The 14,339-nt window shown below is 32.9% G+C and overlaps 1 protein-coding gene across 2 annotated transcripts; it reads right to left on the reverse strand.

The window, feature by feature from the left end:
* Positions 1–3,261: 3,261 nt before the first annotated feature.
* On the reverse strand, positions 3,262–14,066 carry LOC117318503. 2 transcript variants are annotated; one of them, XM_033873481.1, is made up of 4 exons: positions 13,482–14,066; positions 6,029–6,166; positions 4,656–4,709; positions 3,262–3,971 (listed from the first exon to the last, which is right to left on the reverse strand). In XM_033873481.1, the coding sequence occupies exons 1-4, from the start codon at positions 13,993–13,995 to the stop codon at positions 3,508–3,510; spliced, it is 1,170 nt and encodes a 389-aa protein (XP_033729372.1). In that variant the 5' UTR covers positions 13,996–14,066; the 3' UTR covers positions 3,262–3,507. The 2 variants fall into 2 exon arrangements, with proteins under 2 accessions (XP_033729372.1, XP_033729371.1); XM_033873480.1 differs by having other exon boundaries at positions 4,644–4,709.
* Positions 14,067–14,339: the final 273 nt, after the last annotated feature.

A 14,339-nucleotide genomic window follows, 5' to 3' on the forward strand; every position in this document is an offset into this window, starting at 1 on the left:
TTGGAAGAATACTTTTGGTTTTTGTTACAGATCTGTAACTTAAAGAGGCTTACCCGCAGACGGACCGGTAAACGGCACATCTCCGATCACTAAATAAACTTCAGTACACGTTTCTATGTGACAAAATTAGAGGCTTTCCGACTTTATTTCTTGAAAACAATTACAGAATATGTATTTAAAAGACGTTTTAAAACTCAACCTGAGAGGGAAATGTATGGAATATAACGGCAAATCTTCTTTGTAAATCGCCGCTGCCTTTGAAGTAATCACTGTGCGGCACTGTGCACGTGCTTGTTTCTTTGATGTGTCAATCAAATTAGACTTATTGCAGGTTGCGATTAAATAAATAATATTTAAAAATGAGGTTTTAATATCACTTTTCAGCGTTTTATAAGGAAAATAAAATGAAAAACTCAACAATTCCAACAATCTGTCATGTGTAAAACATCTTTTTCTATTAGCCAATTTTTCTGATCTCTCTGCGGGCAAGCCTCTTTAAACTGACAAACATTTAAATCCAGAAAAAAACATCAATATAAATTCTCACTCCTGATATACCTAGGAATTAGAGGTAATACATGTCTTAGACCATGATTTCCAACATCAACTAGACAACAAATTTTAAAATCTACACAAGTATATAAATATATATTGATCCCTTCAGAATAATTCAAAAGAGACAGCTTATTTCATACCAAGAAATGGACCAGCACTTTAAAATAACATTATATTAAGCAAACATTTACAACAAGATAAATTAGCTCCTTTTACATTTTTCAGTGATGACAATAAATCATCATAGAACATTACTGCCTCTAGCATATAAAAATTGTCATATACACTTTTGTACAGGTAAGACATTTTCAAATTCTTCAGAAGTTAAAAAAAATACTTTTAACAAATATTGAAGGAAGTTTTATAAAACATGTGCATTTAAAAAATGTCCCGTTGTGAGATTTTTAAAAATATTTTAAATATAGAAATTAATTTATTAAATAAATCTATTTAAAAATGTTAGTTGTAATTCTTAAAACAGACCATACGTCATGAGATTTTCAAACATTGTTTTAAAAAAAAATACAGCTCAACTGATCAGTAATAATTCACCTTGGTAGATAAAGGACATTAAAATAAACGATTAAAATGAATATTACAATTAGATTTAACTTTATTACATTCTTATAATTACCCAACATGATTTTTTGGCAAAAGCAAAAGAATTCAGCTGCAAGTGATAGACATGTATACAAATCTGTCATATTCTTTTTGTGAAAAAAAAAATTATTTCAAGAAAATTTTGATGAGGAAATTGAGTGGAGATTTTGTGAAAAAAAAAAATCAAATTCAACATATTGCGACAGAATTTGTTTACAGTACTGTATATACTCCAGGTTTGTATATAATCTCTGCTGCCATTTAAAATACTATCAATGAAAAACAAAAATGTTTTTGCTGCAATCTGTGATATTTTTATACCGTGTATTTACGTTGAAAAATAGAATGAGGATGAAATCTTTCCATTTCATAGTGATTAATGTACCATTATCAAAATTGATTTGTATCCACAACATATGAAATGAAAAAAAAAATATTGATGAAAAACTTCTATAGCTCTCAAATGAAACAACAAACATTACTTGAGGGCAAGCGTTCAATTTACCCTAATCTAAACCGTGCTGAATGTGATTGTACCGGAAATCTGGTACAATAAAACAAAATACTCCTTGATATGAGAGTTAATGTACAGTTATAACCCAATCAAACTGACATGATTAAAACATTTACACTCAGATGACACTCAGGTTGCGTTGGATGAAAATATCAGTCAGATGACACAATAATATATCAACATTTTGATAATGTAAAATAATGTACGAGATATTTACACTGTTAAGGTTATGTCACAGATACTTACAGTCTGATAATTGTAAAACGATAATGTGATGATGGAGATATTTACACTGATAATGTAATGTAGGAGATATTAACACTGATAATGTAATGATGGAGATATTTACACTGATAATGTAATGATGGAGATATTTACAAAGATAATGTAATGATGGAGATATTTACACTGATAATGTAATAGAGGAGATATTTACACTGATAATGTAATGATGGAGATATTTACACTGATAATGTAATGATGGAGATATTTACACTGATAATGTAATAATGGAGATATTTACACTGATAATGTAATGATGGAAATATTTACACTGATAATGTAATAATGGAGATATTTACACTGATAATGTAATGATGGAGATATTTACACTGATAATGTGATGATGGAGATATTTACACTGATAATGTAATGATGGAGATATTTACAAAGATAATGTAATGATGGAGATATTTACACTGATAATGTAATAGAGGAGATATTTACACTGATAATGTAATGATGGAGATATTTACACTGATAATGTAATGATGGAGATATTTACACTGATAATGTAATGATGGAGATATTTACACTGATAATGTAATAATGGAGATATTTACACTGATAATGTAATGATGGAAATATTTACAAAGATAATGTAATGATGGAGATATTTACACTGATAATGTAATAGAGGAGATATTTACACTGATAATGTAATGATGGAGATATTTACACTGATAATGTAATGATGGAGGTATTTACACTGATAATGTAATGATGGAGATATTTACACTGATAATGTAATGATGGAGATATTTACAAAGATAATGTAATGATGGAGATATTTACACTGATAATGTAATAGAGGAGATATTTACACTGATAATGTAATGCTGGAGATATTTACACTGATAATGTAATGATGGAGATATTTACACTGATAATGTAATGATGGAGATATTTACACTGATAATGTAATAATGGAGATATTTACACTGATAATGTAATGATGGTAGATATTTACACTGATAATGTAATAATGGAGATATTTACACTGATAATGTAATGATGGAAATATTTACAAAGATAAAGTATTTTACACTGATAATGTAATGATGGGAGATATTTACACTGATAATGTAATGATGGAGATATTTACACTGATAATGTAATGATGGAGATATTTACACTGATAATGTTAAAGAGGAGATATTTACAATGTGATGACAATGTGATTGATACTGTATTTACACTCAAACTATGAATAGCACTATAATGTTCAGATGATGAAATAGATCATGATATATATTAGAAAATATATAATGATTTTGGTATTGTACAATATATCTTAATGCTAACAAAGACGTAGCAGATGACAATCAGATCAACAAACCAAATTTATACTCAAATGTTCAACTTATATCTGGAAAAGTTGAATAAATTGTGGTCTGTACAGAGTAGCTTCCCCTTGACTTAATTAGATTACATTTAAATTACATTATAGCTGTCAGATGTAGACTATACAAACTAGCATTCATGATTTTGATCACATCCTTACAGCACACAGCTCTCATTCAAACCACTTAACATACAACACCCACTCAACACACAAATCATGCTTGTGCACATCCTGATATTTGTTGTATTCGTGATAAAAGAATTCTCTTCTCCTCCTCAAATTTTGCTGCCATTAACAGTTTTTCTTCTTCAAGTTTCCTCTTTTCATGTTCCAATATCTCTGCTCTGATTTGTTCCCTCATCTTTTCATGTAATAACCTTTTTTCTACTCTCCTCTTCTCCTCCTCTAGACTCTCAATGGCAGCATTCATCATCTCCTTTGCTTCATTCCTGTCCTCCATGGCTGTGTTAATCTGCCTCATAGCCTCAATCCTCTCCCTGTGTGCCCTGATGGCCCTGGTATCGGCCTGTTCAGCCCTGGTATCGGCCTGTTCAGCCCTGGTATCTGCCTGTTCAGCCCTGGTATCGGCCTGGATAGCCCTGGTATCTGCCTGTTCAGCCCTGGTATCGGCCTGTTCAGCCCTGGTTCTCTCTATGTCCAGAAGGTTGATCAAATGTTCTGGAAATATTCACACAAACAACATATCTTACAAATATCTCCTAAAAGTAAGATAAATTAACGTTGTTATGACAACTCAAGATATAATTTTTCAGTTACAGTTGTAGTACCTGAACAAAGAGAATCAATAACAGGCTTGTGGTTGGTTTAAAGTTTTGATATATGTCCATTTATCTGCTAGTTTCACACTACATCTACAGCTTCTTCCATGATCAGGACATAAAAATATTCCACTATGCTAGGGAATATCTTGCTAATTAGATCATATCAACATGCATTGAAGTACAAGAGAAGTTGGTGTGTAAAATGTTTATAACTAATATATATATGTCCTAATTACAGGTATAGTGAAGATGATTACTTATTTCTCACCTACAGTATAAGTTCCACATTTAACACTGGTAAAATCATCTCCAGATTTCCTAGTTCTGTACAGAAATATTAGATTGGCTACCAACCCCTTAGATTTCGTAAAGAATTGTCCGGCTAATGCTTATCTTCCCTCAGTTTCAAACTTGGACCAAAATTATAAAGCTCAATTTATGTATAACTTTGATATTCTAGAGATATTGGTCAGGCACTGGATGAAATTTCCAAAAATGTACAAGTTAAGCCACACAGATTTTGACATACACTTTTTATACAGATGTTGTATAATGGTCAGAGTATTACCTATGCCAGTACCTTTGATGCGATTCCATTCCTGGTCAAATTCTTCCATTGTTGGTTCTCTCTGGTCTGTAATATATAGAAAATATACATGTAGTTATAATTAAAATGCAAAATGTAATACTATATATACTTAATACAATATATGGTAATCTACATTCAGTCATAATGTAATACAAAATGTGTATATATATATATATATATACTTCTTACAGTATATGGTAATCTACATACCTACATACAGGCATAATTAAAATACAAAATGTATATATATATATTATATACTTCTTACAGTATATGGTAATCTACATACAGGCATAATTAAAATACAAAATGTATATATATATATTATATACTTCTTACAGTATATGGTAATCTACATACAGTCATAATTCAAATACAATATGTATTTAAATATTATATACTTCATATAGTGTATATGGTAATCTACATACATATACAGTTATAATTAAAATACAAAATGTATATTATATACTTCACACAGTATATGGGAATCTTTGGTCTTTAATTCATGAAAATGCATATGTATATGTATTTCTTCATATACATGTACATGTATACAGTATCTATATATATACCAGTATATAAAGAATAGAGAAAATGCAAAATGACTGAAAGGGATTCAAACCTAACTCCAGTTAACAATTAAACTAAATTAACCAGCAACTTGGTCATGACATTGACCATTAACATTATGCTTTATCTTGCATCTATATTTGAGTCCAAATGCAGGTCTCATTCCTATAATCATTGTCACATGTGTAATTGTGTATGCTGTTTATATGTACAGTATAAATATATATATGTGTTTTATTTTTGTGAATTCACGAAGCCAGTAATCTCTTATTTCCCTTTAAATTTCCCACAAATGTTACATATTGTTCTTACACAAAAAATTCCCAAACAATTTCCAAAAAGGCCTGATCAAATCCAGAGTACAGTGAAGATATTTAAGACACAAGTGAATGGAATAGAAACCAATGTTTTCACATATATAGGTTCAAAACTGTATTACATTTTACTGAACAATTACAGAATGTAACAGATCCTATACATTCTCTTTGTATGTGTATATCTTATCTTTATCCATCCCAATATACATCATATCCAAACTGTACACAAAAGTAAGTTAACTTGTCTAATCTGAAACCCAGTTCAGAATATATTAGTCAGACTAAACAGGATGTTAGAATACACAGGTAATTTTTATAGTTCTCATTTGAAATGGTACTACAGCATTTTATAGGAATGCACAGTATCCATGACAAATAACTATAGGGGTATATGAGCTTATGAAATCAAAACCTACAATCAAATCCTGAAATGGACCTATAAATAGATTTCAGAATCTGGTACTGAAAACTTACATTTATCAAAACATTCATGGAGGACAAGTTTGACATCAGCAGAGAAGGCATATTTCCTCGTCCCGACATAAACATTCACCACAGCATCCTCCGTCAGAATCAGGGTGTCCAGCAGATTCATGAAATTGATCACCTTACCTGAAATACAAGTACGATCTTCAGATATACAGTGTATATTAAATAAATGATGGAAGGAATTAATTGTGAAGAGGTGATGACTGAGTAAATGGTTACAAATGTTTAATGGCGATAATCAAAGACTGGGTGATAAAAATGAATGGTATACACTGTATTATTCACTGTGAAACAGAAGTCATTTTTTTACATTTATATTTCACATCTGTTCAGGAATAAAGCTTTGACATCAGATGTATGCCTACATTTTAGCCATGCCTGCTTGACCAACTGAGCTATTAAAAGATAAATTATCCCTTGCTCTGATCATGAGTTGGTAGTTAATTAAATGCATACTGGTACATGTCAACCTCTGAAACCTCCAATGAGGGAGATCTCCCTCATTCCACATCCAAAATGAGGGAGAAAGTGCGTGAAAAAAATCACGACATTTTTGTTACTTTAGGTGATGTTCCTCATGGGCTTGCGCAGGTGTAAATTACCTCGGGCTATACATTTTGATATTTAAATTTGACAACAATGGTTAATTTTAAAGAATAATAATAATTAAAAAAAAACTGTATTTAGTGAATTATATTATTAATGATGTAGTCACTTGAAATTTGCAACCAGTATACAAAGCAACTACTTATCTCCTGATTTTTTTTAATTATTTTGTTCAGAAATATTTCTAAATGTATTTATCAAATTATCTCCCCTCCTTTCTCAAATAATAATTACACAGTAATTTATTAATTTTTGTTTTACTAGTGTAGTTCTATTATGACTTAAAACAAACTTCTTAAAAAATCTTTTTATTTTTTTCGACCCAAATTGAAATCCGGATTTTTGTGACAGTTTACACTTTATATTAGTATTGACCAATTAAAGATGGCGGCAGTACAAACGCTGGTACTGACAGCTACGATTAAGAAAGGCATTATTGGCTTTCATGTGAGTAAATCTTGTTGACAGATAGTATCAGTGTTTGTTCTTGAAGTGATGTATCCTAGTTGTAATCACAAAATTAACTGACCATGTCAAATGAAGCCACATGGGTTATCATGTATACACCAGTCGGCAGGCACGCATATGGTGACCAGTGCCCGACTCCCCTCTCTCACCAAGCCCCAGGCCAGGGCAGCTACACAGGTGGTAGGGGTGTTTTGTTTACATAATCAGTTCAGGGTCGAAGTGTCTGAGATTTCCGGGGTTTTATGATGGAAGACTGCTCAAATCCGGGAGAAATTTAACCCCGATTCGGGAAATGTACCAAATCGGGATTTAGGGGAAATTTTAATGATTTTCCGGGCACTTCCCGCGTAATCCGGGATGGTTGACACCTATATATATATTGGTAATTATAATAGATGATCAGATTAAATGGCAATCCATAGATGATCACATGATCAGATAATTATATAATAGCATGTTATTGAATAGAAAGCTAATGAGCATAATTTTATATGATTTTACAATATATAAAGTTTGAGGTTTATCAATATCCTGAATTTGTTTATAATATCTAATTGAATATTACATTTATACCATTTTTATGTCCCAAGTAGCATGGAGTATGCAAGATGAAGTATGTACTATATATATGTATATAGAACTAATTATATACATAAGGTATGACAAAATTTAATTTGACCCACTGAGTTTGATTTACCTAATTGTACCACTAAACCTTGGAATTTTGAAAAAACAGATGCATGTGTGCCGTGATTGCATGCAGGTTTTTGGGGGAGGGGCTGCAGTGTATTTGTGTTTGCAATATAATTGTCACTTTGTGATAGGAATGAACTGATTCAGCCTTTATAGTACTAGTGCTACCTCACTGAAGCATACTGATAAAAAAAAGTGAGCAGCACACTCCACTCGGTCACATTATACTGGCAATGGGTGTAGGTCATTACAGTCTTCCTAAGGGGACAGGATACGACATGGTCAGGAAAAAATGAACTGAAAATTGAGTAATCTTTGTACCACCATTAGCTTTTCTTGCAAAAAATTATTTGCCTTTAAAATTTCATGCTAATATTCTTGATACCTTGACTTTTCAGAGAAAATTAAAACATGTCATTAAAAAATGATTAGGTTTTTCATAATAACTGAATAAGGATGAAAAAATGCCACAATCCTGTTTTAGTAAGAATTTTATTTTGAGGGGCATTATTATATTTTCACAACTGAAAATATATAACTTGGAACAATTTTCCAAAAACAACTATATTTTGTCATAAATTTGAAAGCATATATATATAACCTTTCCTGCAGGGATTACTCTGTGCTCAAATGTTGGTCTGACATTCGATTGGAAATCTTTTATGAGAGTTTCATATCCCTTTAAATGTTCACTAGTGTTTACAGCATCTAGTATATGTCTTGACCTTGGGACAGAACCCAAGCGTTCCAAACAAAAACAAATGCTCCACTATATAGCTATATAGAGCGAGGCCAAAATTAAGTCAGTGTCACAAGGAAGAAGAAAGAAAATTTCCCAAATTTAGTCCCCTCTTATGATTATGCAATGGGGGCAGCAGGTATAACTTTAGATCTTATGCCCTACAGTAACCTGCAGGGCAGTTATAAACCAGAAGACACTTAAGTCTACTTTTGTCTTTTGTCCAATGTGTGTCCAATGTGTGTGAACACATATCCCAAATCAGATGAACCCATATATGCAGCCCCATTAGTTCCAATGACAAGTAACTTGATTGTTTACTTTTTACAATGCACGGACCCAACTGCAAGTTCGTTAATTGCAAAAAATAATAAACCAAAATATTAATTAGTATATGTAGAAGGTACATAATGTATTGATTGTTTTGTGATTTACGCTATTTCACCATTATTGTCGTCGTATAATATCACCGTTACCTTGTATTTTTATAATCTCATGCTTTGTTTACATCTGTTCTCGCTACCTTGCGTTAATATTCGTGGTCATACACGAACAAAATCTCTGTCCATTACGTAAAAAATACATACAATATATGTAATTTCACCACCACCTTTTGATTTTTGCCGTAGGAGTACTAGTGATCACAATCGGTAGAATTATATCCGAATATTCTCGATAACCGACCACGATCGATCAAGCTAGACTTGTTGAAGTTCCAATCGCGAATACATGTACTAATATTGCCGAGTAATACTAAATTCTACTTGCATTTATTTCAACTTCATTTTAACTTGTTTGTTATGCTCACTATAGCCCTTTGATTATTGCATTTTTTTTATTTATTACATTTACATTTAATATTCCAACAATTTTTACTTTTGACAAAAAAACAATTTTAAGATGCTTCTTTTTGTCACGACCTTAATAATCATTAAATGGATCTATATACATATACTGATTTTTTTTTACTTTTTAAACTTGAGAAAAAAAAAAATTCAAATGCATTTTTTTATCTTTAAAATGATTAAAGTCATTTCAGGATATGAAATAATAGATACTTAGCATCTGTTTCATAGTGATATTTATAAAAAAACAATAATAACAAATAATAAAATAGGTTTTTTTAATGATCTTTATCACAATTTTAGATAATTAATAAAATATTATAGACATCTCAAACAGTCAAATATAATTTGAAAAAAAAAGAGAATAAAATAACTCATCTAGACCCAAGTGTTTTGTTTTGTTTCTCAATTACTTTATACAAACTATTATCTTAATATAAACATTTAATTTTCAGGTTTGTCGCAGAAGCTTTAGTATCAGTCATGGAGGGAAGAACGACGCCAAAAAGCATGCCACAACATCCCTCCATCAGGCCAACATGAAGATAGAGTCAACGTCTACACCTGTAACGTCCTTCTTCAAGACACAGACCGATGATGACGTCACCCGTGCTGAATGCCTTTTTGCAAATTTCATATGTGAACACAACATCGCCTTCAACACTGCAGACCACTTCACCAAACTGTGTAAGCTGATGTTCCCGGACAGCAAGATTGCACAGAAGTTCCATTGTGGACGGACTAAGACAACACAGATTGTGAAGAAGTCTCTGGCTCCAGACCTGCAGAAAGTTGTTGTTGACCACCTGAAGAACAAGCCATTTTCCCTCAGTTGTGATGAGAGCAACGACACCCATGGAGAGAAGAGTTTAGCAGTTCTTGTGAGATATTTTACCACAGAAGCAAACACTAGATTCTTGGCCATGCCCATTTGTAATATCGGAACAGGGGAAAACATCTTTAAACACCTAAATGAGATCTTCATTGAGAACGAGATTCCATGGAAGAACTGTATTAGTTTCATGTCAGACAACTGCAGTGTCATGACCGGATGCAACAATTCTGTGATCAGCCGGATCCGTGAGGTACAGCCAGATATTTTTGACTTGGGATGTATTTGTCACCTTGCCAACCTGTGTACTGTTGCTGCAGTTAAGAGCCTCCCACTGCCAGTTGAGGATCTTCTGATAGATGTTTATTACCACTTCCATCACAGTGCTAAGCGAAAGGAGCAGTATAAGGAGTTCATGGACTTTCTGGATGTTGATCCTTCCAAGATCCTTAAACACTGTGCCACCAGATGGCTGAGCCTCTTTAGAGCAGTGGATCGACTTCTTCATCACTGGCCAGCTCTGAAGTCCTACTTTGTCTCACATGAGGATGTTGATAAGCCTGGACGAGTGAAAAGATGTGCCGACCTCCTCTCCAACCCTGAGATGCACATGTACTTCCACTTTTTACGCTTCATCCTTCCATTCCTGATGGAGTTTAACACCATGTTTCAGGCTGATGAGACTCGCTTGCCTTACCTAGGACAAGAAATCAGACTCCTTCTGAGGAAGCTTCTAGGAAAGTTTGTCCAGGCCAAAGTCATTAAGCAGACAAAGGATATCACACAGATTCCTTTCAAGGACCCAGCTTTACACCTGGATGATTCTTTTCTAGCCATAGGCCTCTCCACCAGAGCATACCTCAGTCAGCACGAGGATGATGTTGAACCATCAGCAGTATCAAGGTTTCACCACAGCATCAGAGGATTTTACATAACTGCTGTTGACAAGATGGTGAAGAAGTTTCCCTTCCATGACCCAGTCGTGAATGGACTAGAATTCCTGATTCCTACTAAGAGAGACAACATCAACCCATCAGCTGTTTCCGAGATGGGTCAGCGATTTCAAAGTGTTATCTCCCCTGATCAGCTGGATACCCTTGAGGAGGAATTCAGGGAGTTCCAACTCTGCAGTGATGAGGACCTGCCAAAATGGGAAGTTGGGAAGACACGTCTCGACAGATTCTGGGGAGGTGTAGGAGACCTTAAAACAACTGTTTCTCATAGTGCCAGATTTCCCCAGCTCAGCAAATTAGCATCTGCCCTCTGTAGTCTTCCAAACAGCAATGCTGATTGTGAGAGAGTATTTTCACTGTTGAGGAAAATCCAGACAGACCATCGATCACTATTGGATCAGTCAACACTGTGTGCCCTCCTTACTTGCCGCCTGAACTGTGATGATACCTGCTACACGTACAAGCCATCCCCTATAGTACTTAAATCTGCCAAATCAGCTTGTGTTTCATACAACTATGAACTTTCCAAAAGAGACATCTCATCACCTTCAGTGACCAGAGATTAAACATTTTAGTTGGTGTACGTGTCCAGATATATGAACTTGACTTTTCTCAGGATGTTTCATTGAATTGTTGCTCCAGTAATTTCTAGGGTCTAGGATTCCTTTTCTTATTAAACTAGTGCTTGTTCAATATAATGTGGCTTTATCACTGTGTAACAGTGTTTATGGCAATAGTTTTGTGATTTTACCACTGTGTAGTGTTTAATGCTGTTTATGGCAATAGTTTTGTGATTTTACCACTGTGTAATAGTGTTTATGGCAATAGTTTTGTGATTTTACCACTGTGTAATAGTGTTTATGGCAATAGTTTTGTGATTTTACCAGTGTGTAATAGTGTTTATGGCAATAGTTTTGGTCTGTGATAAGCTAAATAGTGTTAATAATAATATTATGTTTGTCACATGTATATGACAGGCAATATATGAAGGTTTTTTGTATATGACAGGCAATATATGAAGTTTTTTTTTTTAAAGTATTTCTATCTCTACATACTTTCTAATGGTGTTTTTATATCTATGGCTACTCTAGATCTGCATAATAATGTCTTAAAAGCTGTTTTGTTTCTAAGTTGAGATAAACATATTTTACAATTTATGATTATGATATGTAGTGTAGTGTGCAAGTGAAGGTGAAAGGATGTGCAGTTTTGATATTTATAACTTAGACATGGTTCTCCAGAACCCTTTATTTTTATTTGTGTTGAGTGAGGTATGGTGTTGTATTTAACAGTTGTGCTAAAGTGATCATATAAGTATATAATTAATAGTTTAGTGCTTTGTGCTGGTGTGTATGTATGATAAGGATTACAAGCATATGTGTTTTACTAGTGGATGCAAGTGATTATCATGTTACAGAAGAGAAAATACTGCAGGTTTTAATAGATTATTGAAGAAATATATATTTATGTTAACTTATTAAAATGTATTGAAAGTTATAAATGCTTGTCTGTGTTTTATTATACATATTTCAACAGAAACCTACTGAGGGAAATTCAGTTGATGCTTTAATGTACATTGTTTACTTTGAATTAATATTTTTTTCAAATTTTAATTGAAAATTTCAAATAATCTTAATAAGGGAGCATCAAAACAATTTCCTATGTAGGTCTCTGTAGAAACACAATAAATGCTGCACAGATCATTTTCAAATTAAGGAGATTATAGAGATAAAATGAAAAGAAATTTTCCTATAGTAAATTATCTCCCTTTATAGATATTTTTCAAAAGTCGTACGCGGCGTGTATTGTGGAGTCGAAAATGTCGCTCACGCACTTTCTCCCCCATGAGAATTCTGAAAAGTTGGCAAGTATGCAAGTTGTGCAGGTGATCAGGTCTGAATAAACTTTACCTTTGATGTAGGTCAAAGGTTAAAATATAGGTCAAAGTGATCTACATTAGTACATGTTGCATTATAATTACCTCACGTATAAGTCAGCCCAAATGCCCTAAGTATTAAGTTCATAACACACTGTCCCACAAAAAGTATAAAACTCCAGTGACAAGTAGCCTTGTGAAGGAGATTAATCAATTCCAATTTCCAGCATGGACCCAATAAAGTGCATAAGAAATTAAAAAAAGGCAATATTAGCCTATGGAAGGGAACCAGGCTAATTGTAATATTATGAATCCTTAGATTTCTGATTAAAGCACATCAGGTTACTGATAATCCTATTTAGCATGCTTTACAATCAAATTATATATAATTACACATGTACAAGTATCACACTACTGAAAACTTACCTCTTCTATGAAGATTTTCCAATCCATTTTTGATCTGAACATCTGTGAATTTTAACATTTCCCTTATTGTTATGACATGCGGTTTAATCATTTCCTGACTGATCCAGTCCTGAGCTGGATCAGAGGCTTCCAATGCAACCACATTTCCAGCAATTAACATTTCTTCCATGTAACGGGCATATTGGTTGACATCGGAAACCATCTGCTGATGTTCTTTTACTGAACCAAAGTCATCACGTCTGAATATGTAGACACCATTAGGCACAATCATAACACTAAGAGCAGATAAATCCAGGGTTTCCCAGAACTCGTTGTCAAATACTGGAGTAGGAATAGCTTCATTGTTGTAGTATTGAATCAGACACAATTCCTGTAAAATCTCCATCATTCTTACATTTTGTAACTCCAACGCTGAACATGGAACATTTCCGTTACCTATTCCAGCATTAATATTGTCAACAGCTTCCATTAAAGAATGCAGCAATACTCTATCCTGGATGAATATAGCTTCCATGATGCTAGTTCTGTACTTTTACTGTTCTTCTCTGTATCAATTACTGTTTCTTTGAATGTTTATACACTGAAAAAATGAAGAAATTGTGTTATTTCAAAGAATTGTATAAATATATGCATGAACAAGTAGAAATATAAAAGAAAGTTGATATATTAGGTAAAGTACTACACTTAAACTGTTCAACTGCTAGATGTAATTTACATAATCATAACCCAATAAAAGATTCTTATATTTACTAAAATTATACACGTACAAAAAGATTTATTGCTAAGTTGTGTAAAATGTAGCTGTATGTAACATATACTGTGATAAAGTCAAGACATTTTAAAGTAACAAACCAACAA

Source organism: Pecten maximus, unplaced genomic scaffold (genome assembly GCF_902652985.1).
Source record: "Pecten maximus unplaced genomic scaffold, xPecMax1.1, whole genome shotgun sequence".
Lineage (NCBI taxonomy): Eukaryota > Metazoa > Mollusca > Bivalvia > Pectinida > Pectinidae > Pecten > Pecten maximus.